Genomic DNA, 16,016 nt, shown 5'->3' with positions numbered 1-16,016 from the left:
GCACACGGGAGTGCACACACACACATTTTTTGCCCAGTTGTGTTAACTGGCTAATGTCTCTGTTGTGTTACCTGGCCAATGTCATGTACCTTCTTTGTTACCGGGCCTTGTCTGCAGCACGCTTATGTACTCTGTCTCTGCAGCTCTCTGATAAAGTCGACCGTGTGGTGGAGTGTCAGCTGCAGACTCACAATGACAAGATGGTGACTTTCAAGTTTGACCTGGATGGAGATAACCCTGAGGACATTTCTGCTGTCATGGTAACATGTCACGTTTACTTAAGCACTCACCGCTCCCACACGGTTGATCAATTCAATAACTTTATTTACAGTGATAGTCTTTGAATTCCTGGAATTGTGCATATAGAAATGATGTTGTATTTATCTAACTATGTTGACATGATGTAACCCATGCCTATGCATTATCAGTGTTGGCATAGAACATTCTGAGAAGCTTGGGGTCTCTCAATAGAGGTCTAACAACTTATCTTCACACACACTCCTATCTTACCCAGCAGTACAGACTATACGTCCTACAGTGACAAATGTGTTTGTCATTTCTACGTCTCAAAGACTCTTTATCACAGTTATCAGAAAGCGGTTGACGCAGATACGTTTCCACGCACCTCCTGTGGCTTTCTTCACAAACACGCTTCAGAGGGATATGGACAGCTGGCGTGCTGCAGATGAGATGTGGCACTGTATTTTTTACCGCTGTCCGGGTTGCAGTTTTCGTTCATTAAGCGTGTGCTGTTTGTTTCACCAGTGAAATACAGTGAGCTTTTGTTTATCCAGTTTTGGCACAGTAGGGGCCTCACTCTTATAAGAGCCCCTGTTGTTATTAATGCAATATGTGAGCTGAATTAAAACATGCTGAAAGGAGACCCACCCAAACCCAATTCACAGCCCAGAAACCGCCTGAATGTGTACTCAAGTCGCGCCTCCCAAACAAAGAATCATACTGAATATGTTGCACAAGCAACCATCATTTCAATAATTTGTTTGTCCGATTTCTGAAACAGTAAGCAAAGTGCTCAGCAATAAATAAGGGTAATATGTTGAAAATGATGGATGGATGGATGGATGGAAAGATGGATGGATGGACAGATAAACATACGAATAGATGGCTAGTCGGACAGTCAAACATCCTGTGCGTGCAGACACGTATTGAACAGATATTAACGAGTCACGTGTTTTTCCCAGGTGCGCAATGAGTTCATCCTGCCGTCCGAGAAGGAGGGCTTCATCCACCGCCTGAGTGACATCATCAAGCGGGCTGAGGCTCTGATGGGGAAGGAGCCCTCCGTCCACGCTGGGGGCCAGGGCCTCCCCAGGACAGCCTACCACAGCGCTGCCAGCACCATGTCTGCCTCTCAGGTTGGTGGTCAGCCCACGCTTCCCAGACCAGCCCCACTACAGGCTTCAAGTGTCCGTCGGGACAGCGGGGACATAATTCCTACAATGCCCTCTTAAACACCCAACCATGTCTTCAAGTCAGACGGAAGTCATGTGACTAAAACCCTGGCTAGATGTGCTTACCGAGTTCAGCTCATATGTCAGTCTGAAAGGTGGCGTTGACAGTAGATAGGGGGAACAGTGTAACCTTGCCTTTAGACCACATGCAAAAACTTAGCAACCAGCTGACGGTGCTACGGTGAGAGTGAGCGCAGAGATAGGGCAGAACGCTACTAAACCGCTTGCCTCTATAACCCAACAATCCTAACATGCTCCTTCGCTCCTAACCCTAAAGTAGCTACAGAGAGGGCCCAATAATCACACAGTTGAGGTTCAGTCCATTCAGATGGAGGAGCAGGGGGGTAGACCATTTGGTTCCCCACCACAGAGCACAATCTCCTGCTGCCCTCCAGGAATAGGACTTTAGATGGCCATGAATACAAGGGCTTAGAACAATGTGTTGTTTCATGTGGGATGGGAGACCGGAAAAACTACACCAGGCCCCACAATCCCCCTCACCCCCTTCTCGTACCTCCTGCCTGCACTCCCTGAGGTACGTAATTACCTCAGGCTGCTGCAGGCATCTGTCTCTCCCTCGCCGCACACACATCAGGAATCAATTGAAACCAGGCGGCCAACCTCATCTCCCAGACCCCCGATGGCTGTGCTTTCTGGCTATATTTATTTCCCTTTTCAAAGGCTTCTAACGAGGGAAGTCTGGAAGAACGCGACCACAGCATTGTGTCCTGTTCCTGTTACTTGTGACTTGCGCTGGTTCTATGAATTGGTTTGTGTGATGATAGATGTTGATATTTTGCTCCTTTCTTGGAAGCAGGAGTGGTCTAACTCATCCTGGGCTGTTGCTCACACACTGAGATAGGTTGCTGTGAATGGTCTTGATTGCAGTTTAAGCCTTAGATCAGCAAATACAGTATTCCAAGTCTAATAAGCCCGTTTTGTTACCACAATAAAACCAACCTTCAGTTGTAACAGGCGCTTTATTTTGAAACAATGCCTCCATAAAACCAAGCTGTACTATGTGTCTCTTTTACAGTCTAATCTCCACAGTCACAACCTGGCTCGGACACAGTCTTCCTCTTCTCTTCCTGGTAAGACATCGATACTCCAGATCACCTCTAGGCTTCTTCTTAAGTTACTGTTGTCATGTTTGTATCGCAAACACGCCTACTCTTCCTGCCGCGTTTCATCCTGCAAACACGCCCTGTCGGCTACTATCTCAGCATGCGTCATCCTGTGTCCATCTATGCCGAGCCTGACTTGGTTTGTGTGTCTCAGACGTCAGTAGAACAGGGCCCGGTGCGGGGACGCAAGCCTTTCCCCCAGGCCTCACAGAAGAGTGGTTCAACGCAGACGTTACTTCAGCTGGGCGACCTCTATTACGCTCCCAGTCTTTCCACAACGGCCCAGGTAAATGCAACGCACCCCCCCCCCCCCCATTCTCACAGAGTAAACTGAGAACGACTGTACACTAGTATCATTCACTGTCTACCACAGCGCACCGTTACAGTCTTTTGGCAGGGAAGAAAACTCATTATCGGCCTCAAAACCCCATAAAACCCAGAGGACCCCCTTCCGGCCCCTTCCCATTTCTCTTTCTAAGTATTGTCAGGGAATTTGCATGGCGCCAAGCACCTTTCCAGCCCCTCAAAGCCCTGGTCTGTGTTGGCCTTGCTACAGGGCCTCTTGGGTAATTACCTCACCTGAAGGACACATTCTACCTTTTGCAGGGGCGTCAATGCTGTCACTGTAAAGCGTAGACACTTCTCATAGGCACTGCAAAATTCTCCAACATCTGTTTGCCAGCATTCTCAAACTCTTTCCAAGAAATCCCCCCCCCCCCCCCCGCACACACACACACACACACCACACCCCTTCAGACTTCCCCCTCCCCCAAGCTAGAAGACATCACTAGCTATCTCAAACCCCCCTTCTTTCTGATCTCTGCTGCACACACACAGACGCACAGGACAGCTTCTTTCGCAACACTTCTTGGCCCACGACCACTTTTCGAATGTGTTGCCCAGCCTATATTTCCATCTGCGCTGAAATGGAAGTAGCTGGTTTACCTCATCGACGGGAGGCGTGTTGGTTTATAACTGTAGACCCATTGTTAAGGGAAACGTCAAATCAGTGGATGGGGTAGGGGGTATGTCATATTTGGTTATTCCCTGAGTAGTTATCAACAACGCTCGTTTGAAACACGTACAGTGGGGACTCTGAAAAGACGTATTTTCTGCTATTTTGAGAGTGAAAACAAAGTCTTCCTTGCTCCATTGAGGTTTAATCCTGGGCAGGACTTGCTTTGCTTGTCTTTGGCAGCTATCACCGTTGGTTACATGATTGCTTTATCCGAGTGTACCATGGTGTTCTTCTTAAGGGGTTTATGTTCACGTTAATTCTGAATCCAGCAGAGGGTTGTGATGTGATTGTCTCTTGTCAGCCTATTTATCAGTCTTTTATTGCTCAGAAGGGATGGAATTAGCTGTCTGTAAAATAGGTCAGATAAGAGTAAAAAATTATACAATAATTAGAACAAAGTGAAAAACACTTCCAACTTTGTCTGAAAATGTCCATCAATTTGTTTTCCCCATTTGCTTACATACTGTTAAATTACTTGATTTACTTTTATCCAAGAACATGTTTTACTTCGGTATTATATTCACAGTTAGCTTAGGAACCAATATGGGAGCTCATAATATGCATTTTGTTCATATATTGACATAAATGAGCACAGTATTGATGTTACAGTAAACATTGCTCTGACATACCAGTTTATATCAGAAATGACAGAAGAGTGTTTTTGCTATTAACAAAAAACTGGACATATAAAAGTGTCCGTTCAGATGTCTTCAAAGTGTAGACATGTTTTGTTCTGTTTCTCTCTCAGGGCCTCCCTACTATCACCAGCAGCATCCCTCTGTCCCAGTGAATGCCTCTGACTCCAGGATGGCGAAGCCCCCCCATCACTACCACCACCTGCCTTCCTACATGGGCCACACCCACTTCCCCTTCCCTTACCCGCTCAACCCTGCTTCCCCTAAACCAGCTGGGACACACCCACCCCTAACACGAGTTGCCAGCACCCCTATCTTCCCCTCCGTCCCCTCCCCAGCCCCAGGCTCCCCCAATCCCTACACGGATGCCCCCCGCCCAGGCAACGGCGAGGGCAGCCCACTGTCCCCCCCTGCAACCCAGCACCCTGGCATGTGGCCCCACCACACCCAGCCTCTCTTCTCCCTGGCCAACGTCATCTCCATGGCGATGAGCATGGCCCACTCCTTCATCCCAGCCAATAGCCTGGCGTCCCAGGGAATGGCCTCCATGGGTGGCTTCCACCCCCAGTTAGTCTCCCCAGGAGGCTACCCCTCCATCTACTCCCCCCAATACCAGCCCGTGGATGGCTCCTACTCCCCAGAGGGGATGCCTGGGCAGCACAGCCCCTACCACAGCCCAGACAGCCCACCCCAGATGCAGAGGGATGGGGCTGGATCCGGGTACCATCACAGCTGGCCTCACCCTAACATGCCTCCGCCCGTGATGACCTCTACTCCTCCACGGAGCCACCAGACGACCACCCAGCAGACGGGCTCTTTCCATCCTCCCAGCCTACCACAGGAGCGCTCTCATGGCTACCCTTCCCCTTCCCAGGCCTGTGAGCGATCAGACAGCTCCAGCCTGTCCTCAGAGCTGTCCCCGTCCCCCCCAGACACGCCGGAGAGCACAGTGAGTCATCAACCGTCTCGTGAACAGTTGCAAACCGATTCATTCATAATACATATCCCACAGTCACGAAACATGGCTAGTCGTAACGTGTAAATAGCGTGATGTGATGATGAAAATGACACCGTTGTCCCACCTTTCCAATAGCTGTCATCGTTCGGCTCACCAAGGGTACGCCCCATGATGCCAGAGATGGCTTCCAGCTCTGCCAAGATAAATATACCTTCCACCGGTAAGCGTTTTGAATTCTGCTGTTCCTTTTTATTTGCAGTGGGCTGGACAGAGAGACATTAATGTTGCTCTGCAGAGAGAGTTCTTTCTAAACACATTTCTGACAGGCAGACACCGTACAAAGCCATGCTTTGTTTTGTTATGCCCTTGGCCTTCATCAAAACGGTCTCAGTATCTTTGGATTCTTACCAAACTTGGTTTTGGCTGCCATTTTCACCCATGTTTAGTGCCTCGGGACGGGAGCCTTTGTATAATATCAAATCAGGTTCTATTGTTTTATTAAAAAGAGCCATAAAAAAACTTGCATGATTAGGCCCTTGCGCACCTATCCTTGAAAGCTCCATGTTGCAGACTGACTGTGTGGGACAAACTCCAGAGCAGCATAGAGCAGGGGCTTCTAACTCTGTTCCTGTTGAGCTGAATGAATGGGATGATTGGGTTTTCTCTTTGATTAATCACTAGAATCCATCCGATTGATGGGCTGTAGATCCTATAGACCAACCGTAGATTGGAGTACTGTTGTTCCCTGATTAATTGATCACTCTCTCATGCCTCCACAACTAGGCCCGCACAAAGATGTCATTAGTACGTCTACGAAGTGTAGCCTACTTAAGACTGGAGACTCCAGCCTAACTAAACACATTTGAAGTTGGAAGATGACTGTACCTAGTGTGTCAGGGTTTGGCTCCGGCTACACGCGTGGTTACTGTGATTTTGACATTGAAACACATCTCTCCTCAGAGCCCCACCCTTCCAGCCACACCGTTGGACGCTTCCATGTGACACCCAGCATGGAGACCCCGGTGCCCACCGTGGCTAGGCCTGGGTCCTGCAGCAGCTCCTCCTCGGAGAGTAGCATGGAGGAGCCGGAGCAGGCCGAGTCGGAGGCCGGCCTGGGCACCCCCTCCCTCGACGTGTCCCCACCTCTCCCCCACGGGCCCCCCGCCGGGGCCCTCCAAGACCCGGACCCTCATCAGGAAACGGAGGAGGGAGAGGGGGCGGAGAAAGGGAAGGAGGAGAGAGCGAGGAGGAGGATCCGGAGGCGAATGTGCAGCCTCAGCATCGTGGGGGCAGCGGCGGCGGACGGCGGCCTCTCTGTGACGGCGGCCGGGCCAGAGGCGAGGCTGCGGGAGGGAGGGGCGGCGGGCGCCCACTACGGCTCCACCCTCCACCACCTGTGGATGATGAGCTACACCCGCAGCTCCTCTTACGTGAGCACCGACGAATCAGAGGGCGAGGATGCGGACATCCTGGAGGAGCTTCAGGAGCTGAGGGAGAAGTGAGCGACCACTTTCGTTTGTAGAATTTCAGGGTTTCTGAGGAAAAGACATGTGGAGCTCTGGTTGTATTATGTTTATTTAAGAAGGGACAATGCACTTTAATTAACATGAGCACTTGTGTCCATCGTGTGAATAATCCGAGTTAGCCACACAGGTCAATGTTCACCTGTAGTCGCTGATAGGTTGATGGCGTATGAAAAAACGTTCAAACGACCTCATGCAGGAGCACATAAGCGTACGTGGTACGTTCTTCCCTCCTGACTAAAAGCCTCTCTTGTTTACTCAGACACATGACAGAGGTGCAGAGTCTCCAAGCCACTCAGAAGAAGGAGATAGAAGAGCTGTATGAGAAGATGGGTAAGGCTCCTCCTCCCGGCATCGTCTCTCCGGCCGCCATGCTGTCCAACCGCCAGCGCCGCCTCTCCAAAGGGGGGGGCTACAGCTCCTCCCGCCGAAATAGCCTGCAGTGTCCGGACATGCTGCCACCCCAAGGTATGGAGAACACCTCGCAGTGTCTTTACAGACGTTACTGTCTTTTGCCATGGGTGGCACCTTTCAAAAAGGGAGACATTTAATGTGGGTTAATGTGGGCCAAAAAATTATTATTGATAACTGATTATTTGAAGTGTCTGCTGCAAAGGTCTTTTTGTTTATTCATGCATAATTCTAAGAGAAGTTATTTGGAAACTTATGGTACATCAACTGATCATGCTATATGTGTCAAAATAATAATCCATAAAAAGAGTCCAGTTTAAAAAACTAATTCTAGCTTAACATTCAATAAGTTTTGGCATCAATATCAGCTAACAATTTGAGTAAGGTGAAGTATTTTTCATACCTCAAGGGTGCCCTCAAGTGGCGAGAACCAAACAGACCTCTCCACCGGGGGGGTCGTACCAACCCTGATACTGTGTCCATAGTGCGAATGCTGAAAATGCAACTAACTACAAGGGTGCATTTGGTTTCCACTCCAGGCATCATACGGAGGAGCTCTCTGGGCGGCAGCAGCAGCAGCTCTCAGGAGAAGCGCAGCAAGGGTGTGACGTTTTCCACGGACAGTAGAATGGTGAGTTACCCTGCACACGCTCAACAGAGCATTACAATCCTCCCTGTCAACCTTCTCAGAAGTCAGTCTTGTTTGTACATGTATTGTGTTTTATCTCTTACAGTAATAACCTTCAGCTATGTTTGCTGAACATCCAGACTACCTCATTTCAAGTGTGACTGTGGATCGTGCCCCTTCTTTTGGAGGAAGTTACATCATACACCGGGAAGAGTGTTCATATAGTTAATGGTACAGTGCTGCACCAATCCCTGATACGCAGTGCCCTAAATATAACTCCTGAGATGTGCTGGGTCTAGCCTCATAGCCAGAGGGACAGATCAGTCATAATATCATGGAGGAATAAAAGTGACCTTTATCTATTGTTTTTAAACTACTCACGAGACATCATATCCTTCTGGTCACTCATGTGCACAATGTCTGCCATCTGTTGATGTGTCAGAGCCCTGGTCATGATACATATCTATTCACAGCCGTCCACACTATGACTACAGAAGTCCAAAGGTGTTGTCATAGTTATTGTATGCTTGTTTTCAAATGTAAATTTCTGTAAATGAACTCGGCATCACAAGGGACAACCGATGTCAAAAAGTTAACAGGGTTTTCTTCATGTTTGTATTTCTCAGACAGTTCTTGTTTTCATTTACTTCTGCACTGTATCTCCCACCTGTGGACTAAACTTTGTCAATCCGCAGAGTGGCCATATCATTGTTATTGGTCAATTGGATAACAGAAATGATTATCCAGTTACAAACATATAGTGGGGAACAAACAAATCAAAAGGATGATTCACTTTCTCAAACTACTTCAGTGGTATGTTCTCATTCAAAAGGTATTGCCAAAAGGTCAGCCTCATCAGATTTTGAAATACTACTTCTGGTTAATAATTATTATTTCACACCTTTTTTATACAGTTAAGTGAATGAGTGGCTTTAACTTTTATTGTAAATGTGTAAATATTTACATGTACCATTAGATGTTTACAGATAGTCACGTATGTTGTTTCGGAAACTCAACTTCATCATATGCAAACTTCAGTAATATTCTATGACGCTAATTAGGCACCCTCTGCACTTTAGTTAAGTCTACTTAAGTACTCATTTTGGAATAAAAAATAACAGTGAGTTCCTATTTGAAAATTCTATTGACATATTTGACACTATTTGCTCTTTTTCACCAGTGAAAAATGCAATACTCCATAAATGGTGTCTGTCATTGGCAGAGTAATTGTCAATGGATCACATCTAAGAAATTATATATTTAAGTTAGTCTCCTTCTCTGAGCTTTATACATTTGCACAGAACCATTAACAGTGTAAACTACAGTAGGATGGTATTTCCTCTGGATGGTGTTATGAATCAATAAACTGTGAACCTTTAGTAGTTGCCTTATATATGCACACTGAATTATCTAGAAATCGATACTCATGTATGACTAGTTCAAATGTGTAATATATTGATAAAAATGTAAGTACAATCCAAAATGTATGAATGTATATGATTGTTTCTTTATGAAGCTGCTGTCCTTCCTCTGTGAATCTGTGCCTTTTCCTTCCAATGTCTTATTTGCTATTTTTACTCTATAGGTTTGAGGGCTACATCATGTTGCTTCATTGTACATTCCCTCACTCTGTAATTCTTATTTTGAAAAATGTAATAAATACAAATTATAATACAATTCAGATTAATTCCTTTTTTGGTCATTTACCTTCAATAAACATCCATATTTTACATTTGATCTACATGACTCAAAAATGATACATATATGCCTCACATTGATTTAATTTGTATTAGAAAGAAAAAAAAAGTACTGTGCACAACTCAATATTCTATCATACTTTGTTAACATTTTATAATGTATATATATTTTTTATTTTGTTTAACTCCATTAATGACGCCAAGTAAGGCCACTGTAAAAAGAGTATCAGTTTTAAAGTAGTTGAATTACTTCTCTTCATCTTCTGGATTTACCATGATTCTGTTTAATTATTTTACACAATGGAACTAGTGGCTTTTTAATGGCAATATTATGGTATAATGCTTACTGAAACTTGCCAGTTTTGGGCAACAATGGATCACGCATTCCACTGACAATACATGTCAATCACAATATGGACAATTTTGTCAACAACACAAAACACAACCAATTCTATACTGTCTGACAGTGCATCTATAGCAACAGTAGCTAACTGTGGAATATGATGCAGATACTGCCATAATTGTCAGGAAAGAGTCCCTTTCCAGTGCAAGTGACAAGCCAGGCTGAGAGGAACATCACTCCAGTAGCTGAGTCCATTTCAGTTGGCCCCCGTCTTTGGCCCTCTCAGTCGCGCAACTTTGGCTTCTGCGTCCAACTCGTCCATTATCTTCTCCTGTGACACCGAGTAAAACGTGTAGCCATCTAGAAACTAAGGTCAAGGCAAACGTAAGGTGACAGTAGCTGGATGATTCTGAAACACAGCTATAATAGCTAGAAAATTCAGTTGTCTTGCTAGTAACCTACCTAACCAGCTAAATGTGTGTGGAATTCCCGACAAAAATTGTTAACGATGAATAATAGACAAATACATATGTAAGACACTTACAATCCCGTCTATTTACAGCTATCCTTACATTGCAATGACTGCTTAAACTTCGCTGGCTTTCTGCTAAAACCTTGCAAGCTAAGTGGCTAACATTACATAGTTCACCTTGTGTGTGTCACTGTGTAGCTACTAGCTTGAGTTAGGTAAGGATACAGATGCCCATCACCATGGCTCCAATAGCAAGTCCCGTTGCAACATTTCGGCCTCTTAGATGTGACGTTTTCTTCTTCCACTGTGCAAGTTCGACTTGTCTTATAAAATACGTTTGTTCATTTGAAAGGTCTTCTTTCGTTGGGTCTATCCTTTTCGCGAAAGCAGCCTCAGACTGCTCCTTCGGTGTCTTGTCGGCCATGCTTGCAGTGTCTGTGGCGATATCCGGTTTGTTACAAACACCGTGTGTGCGGCTATTATACGATCTGAAAACCATGATTGAGCCCATGTCTTTATGCCCATCCAAGCATTGAAGAACTCTGCACAGCGCCCCTTTATGATGTCTATGGTTAGCCCGGGCAGATTAAACCGTGACACACAAATTGACAGGAAAAGGTATGACATACTTCCGGGTTAGGTTTTCTTTTCAGAATGAAAGTGTTTTAACAATTTGAAAAACATTCTGTTTGCATTTATGAAAATGGTCTAACACGTGTTCTAATGAACGAACAATTAATGCATTGTAAGTCCTATCGTATTTCACACCGCACATCCTATAGATCACAAATTCATTTCCTCTTAAAATTGCTTCCTACATGCATCCACCGCAATGATCATGCTAACTATGTGATCATGTCAGTGTCGTCGTAGAGCACAGTGAACAACCAAGGTGATGTTTTAGTATTGTCTTCGGAAGTATTGTCTTCCGAATGTGAGACAAATGTCGATTATGAAACTAACTTCACCTCGCTCTCTGAACATACTTGCTGATAAATGTAATAACCTAAATGTGTAACTTACGTTTGATCGTTTTTAGGTGCTTTTATTTTGAAATTGTAGAAAACAAGCATGTCAGATGTAGCTACACAGTTAGGAGTCTGAAGTTGGGAATGCAGTTTTGGTTTGCGCCTACAAGGCACGTCAAAGCAAAGGTGAGCCTAGTCTACTGACCTGCCATATACACTGACATGTGGGTTGCTGAGCCATTTGTGACTACTGAAATGTGCCAACTATAGCGCTATGTATCAGACATGGTTTTGCTAGCTAGACACGGACACCCGGGGTGCTATAAGCTAGCTAGGTAGCAAGTTGTGTGTATGTCTTTTCTTAATGAATAATGCAGAAATACAGCAATATTATCATTCACTTTGCTGTATGTGTAGCAATTGAAATGGACAGTTGAAATGAATCACTCTAAACTCTATTTTGATGATTGCTTTCCTAAATCCCCAGATACGTTTTCCAGAAGTCTCCGTCGTCAATGCCCTAACTTCATTAGCTATGTCAGAGGATTTGTTACAGCGAGTCAGGGACCTGGAGGCAGAGGTCCAGAGACTGAAAGCACAGCTTGGAGAGAAGGATATGCCTGCAAATGAGATGGAGGGCACAACCACATCCAGTCTGATTGAGAAAGTAAACCACCCTGATACTACTGGGGGCACGAAGAAGGGAAAGAAAAAGGGGCAAGAAAGACCATTTGACTTTTCCACTCATCCTCGACGCCATGTAGCCCTACGCTTGGCCTACCTTGGCTGGTCCTATCAGGGCTTTGCTGTCCAGGAGAACACAGACAACACAGTTGAAGCCAGGCTGTTTGAGGCTTTTCTTAAGACCAAGTTGATCCAAGATCGCCAGAGTTCCAACTATCACCGGTGTGGACGCACTGACAAGGGGGTCAGCGCCTTTTCTCAGGTCAGTTTTGACACTGCTGTTATTCAAAACAGATATTCAAATATAGAAGCAGTAATCGCCCCCTGATTTGTCTTTCCACGCCATCTTCAAATACTTGAATTTGGATTTTCACTATGTTGGAGCATGAAGACGGTGGACCAATTATAAGACATTCACGCACATCCTTCCCCATTTGTGTTTTTTCTCAAGGTCATATCTATAGATTTGCGATCCAATCAGTTTTGTGGAGGCTTTGGGGTGACCCTCCCAGCTAATGTTGGAGCTGGTGCCAAGATCAAAGAAGATGCAGTGGAAGTCCTTTATGTAAAGATGCTGAACAGAGTCCTTCCTCAAGACATCCGAATCCTTGACTGGGCACCTGTTGCGGCGGAATTCAGTGCACGCTTTGACTGTCGATCAAGAACTTACCGGTACTACTTTCCCTGCGGAGCTCTGAATGTGTCGTTGATGTCAGAGGCAGCCAAACGGTGAGTTTATGTACTCTGAACTTTGCCACATTAGAGAAAAACAGGGCACTGCTTGGAATACTCAACACATTGTACCGCGTAAATCAGTCAATATTTTGAGCTTCACCGTGAGAATAACTGTTTATCTGAATCTCTCCCCTTACCCCACAGCTATGAGGGTACCCATGACTTCCGCAACATCTGCAAGATGGATGTTGGTAACGGAGTCCTGCAGTTCCAAAGGACCATCCTGTCTGCAACTATCCAGCCTGTGTGTCCGCACAGTGTGTCCAGCACCGGGTCACATGACCTCTATGTGTTTGAGGTCAAAGGGCTGGCCTTTCTCTATCACCAGGTGTGGCAATATACCAGTTCTGACTGTAGAATCTTGATGGTTTGAGTTTTGGCACTTACAATGTAAGTGCACTAGAAATCAAATTTGAATACCACCCACTCAACAGTAAGTTAAAGTGGAACTAACCATGCCAATTTCAGCCTTATCCCACCTCTTCACATTTCAATGGGCCAATTGAACTCCTTCTTGTGATGTGTCAGAATACCTTGGAAAGGCACTCATATGTTAGCCTGGCTGCCAGCCCAACTTCTCCCCGCCCAAAAGAAATTGTTCGGGAAATTGGGTCTGGAGGGTCTCGTATTGGGGACCAACTACAGAAAACCAGAATCTGGGCGAACCAATGAAATTGCCAGGGCGGGCTTTATACGATGATGGACAGATGATCAACAGTAACGTAATCACCCACGTCACAAAAGAGCGCTTAAGTTGAATTCGTTTTGAACAAACACGGCTACCGCTGGAGATCTGGGATGTTGTGATTCTGCCATCGAGTCTGTTTTAGAAGACATCGACAGCGCATTAATTTTGAAAGAGGAACAGAGAGACGCAATCAAGGCATTTGTCGATGGAAAATATGTTTTTGCCGTCCTTCCTACGGGATTCGGTAAAAGCTTAATGTATCAGCTGGCCCCGATGGAGTTGTAATCCTAAACGGAGAACTTCGTATATGCATTGCCCTTTATTGTTTCGCTCAAAAAGGTTGACCGCGTGAACAAGTACTCTCCCTACCCTTAAATTAATTTTACAACACCGGCAAAAATCGTTTGTATTCATTCTTCAAGCATACTTCAAGTCTGCTTGTAGTTTAGTTCTGTTGACAACAACTATGCGGTGCTTAACATACGTCACATACTCTGTTGCTCTGATTGGTTGTAGATCTATCCAATTGAGCGAAGAGGCATTTGTTTTCCAGCCTCGTTTGAAACCCGCCCTGTAGTCAAAGCCCAACGGAGAGTTCTCAGACTCATATTCTGACTAGAATTATGAGTATGACAACGTCAGGCTACTCATATGTCACAAAGTTCTTAAACATTTTTGGCCACTAGGGGCTATGAAACCCACCAAATAATCCTGTGTCAGAATCATGGCAGGGATTGATTAGTTTAGCCATCTGTGAGGAATAACCATAAGGTTTAATCATTAAAAAAAAAAAGGAGTTATGTGTTAAGTTACACTTTGACAGACAAGTTAGCTTTTTAAATCAAAGATGTTTTGATAGAATGTGGCTGTGAAACAGCCTGCATAGGTGATTGAGAAGTGGCTTTAAACTTAGGTGGTGAATTGTTCTCCAACAGGTGCGTTGTATGATGGCTATCCTGCTCCTCATTGGACAAAAGTTGGAGACCCCAGATATAATAGATCAACTCATGGACGTTGACAACAATCCCAGGAAACCACAGTACAGGTCAGTCTAACGGACACTAACAAATTCAACGGAATTTACAGGGAAGTTGCTAGAAATGTTTTCTAGGAAAAAAATGTGTCTGGATATCACAGATGCATTTACTATTAATATGAAATGTCACAAGGGCATTCCTGTCGTAACAATGTACTGCAGTTATGAATGATCCCTACCTGCTACTCCTCCAGCATGGCAGTGGACTTCCCCCTTGTGCTATATGACTGCCATTTTGAGGGTCTGAGCTGGCTTCATGAGGCTGAAGAGGTGAGCCATACCTTGGGGACTTTGCAGCATCACTGGACACAGAGTGCCGTTAAGACCCAAGTCCTCTATGGGATGGTCCAAGGCCTTGGACACGCAGGTGAGGAAGTCAGAAGAGTTGACTCACTGTGTCACTAGTAGTAGCCAGTAGCCACTCATCAAAATGGATTAGAGGGTAAAATTAATTGCTGTACCCACATGCCTGGAATAAACCTCAAGGATCTGCAATCCTTCTGCTACACTTGCATTGGGTACAAATCTGTAATGGCTTTTGACCTCTCATTTTGTCTCCATCCACAGGGGGCGTTCCATCTACCCATTGCTGGCTGATGGAGGGGACTAGACAGAAGAATTACAAACCTTTACTGGAACGGCCATGCTGCGAGAGCTTAGAGTCCAGGATAGAACATTTTGTTAAACGAGGCAGGCTTGAACGCGAGGAAGGGGAAAATGGAGGTGAACTGGTGCACAGGGGCAAAAGGTCAAAGCTTTCCCACAACTCCCCTCATATGTCAGTTGTCAAGGAAGTGTCATCCAATGGTGACACAAATGACAAACAGGATTAATTTCCAGGGAAATTAGACTTTGCCTTAATTACTATCCTTGCTTTTGTGGTATAGAGCATTTTGTTTTGAATAAAAAAAATATTTTGAGATGTCATTTTGAACTTTCTCGTTATTTTAAAATTATAGTTAGGGGTATATTTTAAGATGTTCTTATGGAATCAGTACGTCCATATGATATTCAACCAGTAACGCATTTAAACTATATGTGGAATGTTCTTCCATCACAAAGGTCTGCCGGAAGGTTGTTCTTGATGCACATGTCAGTTCTTAGCTAGTTGGCTAGCTAAATGACAATAACAACGTATTTGGATGTGCAATTTCACTGCACTGTGTTAGTCACTTAACTATATATGCATAATGTTTGTGACTTAGATAACATTGGCTTTGCTTTGTACGTTTCGCAAATATCTGGGATCAATTTCTAACTGCAACGTTAGGCTTGCAACTGGCCCGCTAGATTTCCCACAGACAATAGTTGTGATCTTTCTTGGGTCTGATCCAGTCGACTGAACTTAATTGACTGAACCAATCAAAGGTATTGGATGACATGTGTATATATTCCAGTAACTAACTTGCTAGTTTAAGTACATGTTTTTGTATGAATGACGATGACAGCATGTTTATGTATTGTTATTGTTGAAAGTACAGTACTATCAAGGCTAGGTAGTTAGCCTTCGCCTAAAGCTGCTGTACATTGCTATGCCAGCAGCGTGCTAATGTCATATAGCCAATAAATGTGTAACTAATGTTAGTGTAAAATGTTTTGTCAGTTAAGGTAATACATCAGCTGC

At 44.9% G+C, this 16,016-nt stretch overlaps 3 protein-coding genes across 3 annotated transcripts in view; 2 read left to right on the top strand and 1 right to left on the bottom strand.

The window, feature by feature from the left end:
* Positions 1-9,446, top strand: part of wnk4a (WNK lysine deficient protein kinase 4a) — a 28,296-nt gene extending 18,850 nt beyond the window's left edge. Inside the window, exons 12-21 of the mRNA XM_047033017.1 lie at positions 144-260; positions 1,203-1,376; positions 2,509-2,563; positions 2,751-2,882; positions 4,363-5,198; positions 5,343-5,427; positions 6,168-6,705; positions 6,993-7,198; positions 7,681-7,772; positions 7,876-9,446. Of these exons, the coding sequence (XP_046888973.1) occupies positions 144-260; positions 1,203-1,376; positions 2,509-2,563; positions 2,751-2,882; positions 4,363-5,198; positions 5,343-5,427; positions 6,168-6,705; positions 6,993-7,198; positions 7,681-7,772; positions 7,876-7,878 (2,238 nt within the window). The 3' untranslated portion in view covers positions 7,879-9,446. The remainder of the gene's footprint in view (positions 1-143; positions 261-1,202; positions 1,377-2,508; positions 2,564-2,750; positions 2,883-4,362; positions 5,199-5,342; positions 5,428-6,167; positions 6,706-6,992; positions 7,199-7,680; positions 7,773-7,875) is intronic.
* An 88-nt stretch (positions 9,447-9,534) lies between these two features.
* LOC124476116 (cytochrome c oxidase assembly factor 3 homolog, mitochondrial) lies at positions 9,535-10,868 on the bottom strand. Its single transcript, XM_047033127.1, has 2 exons — positions 10,507-10,868; positions 9,535-10,169 (listed from the first exon to the last, which is right to left on the bottom strand). Exons 1-2 carry the CDS (start codon positions 10,790-10,792, stop codon positions 10,066-10,068), a joined length of 390 nt encoding a protein of 129 aa, XP_046889083.1. The 5' UTR covers positions 10,793-10,868; the 3' UTR covers positions 9,535-10,065.
* A 456-nt stretch (positions 10,869-11,324) lies between these two features.
* On the top strand, positions 11,325-15,248 carry pus3 (pseudouridylate synthase 3). The gene is made up of 7 exons (XM_047033059.1): positions 11,325-11,435; positions 11,737-12,195; positions 12,385-12,662; positions 12,813-12,996; positions 14,292-14,401; positions 14,587-14,759; positions 14,960-15,248. The coding sequence occupies exons 1-7, from the start codon at positions 11,394-11,396 to the stop codon at positions 15,223-15,225; spliced, it is 1,512 nt and encodes a 503-aa protein (XP_046889015.1). The 5' UTR covers positions 11,325-11,393; the 3' UTR covers positions 15,226-15,248.
* The last annotated feature ends 768 nt before the right edge of the window (positions 15,249-16,016 follow it).

The sequence above is a fragment of the Hypomesus transpacificus genome, chromosome 13, assembly GCF_021917145.1.
Source record: "Hypomesus transpacificus isolate Combined female chromosome 13, fHypTra1, whole genome shotgun sequence".
Taxonomy (NCBI): domain Eukaryota; kingdom Metazoa; phylum Chordata; class Actinopteri; order Osmeriformes; family Osmeridae; genus Hypomesus; species Hypomesus transpacificus.
Note: the sequence above shows the minus strand (reverse complement) of the source record. Positions and strands in the feature narration are given on the sequence as shown.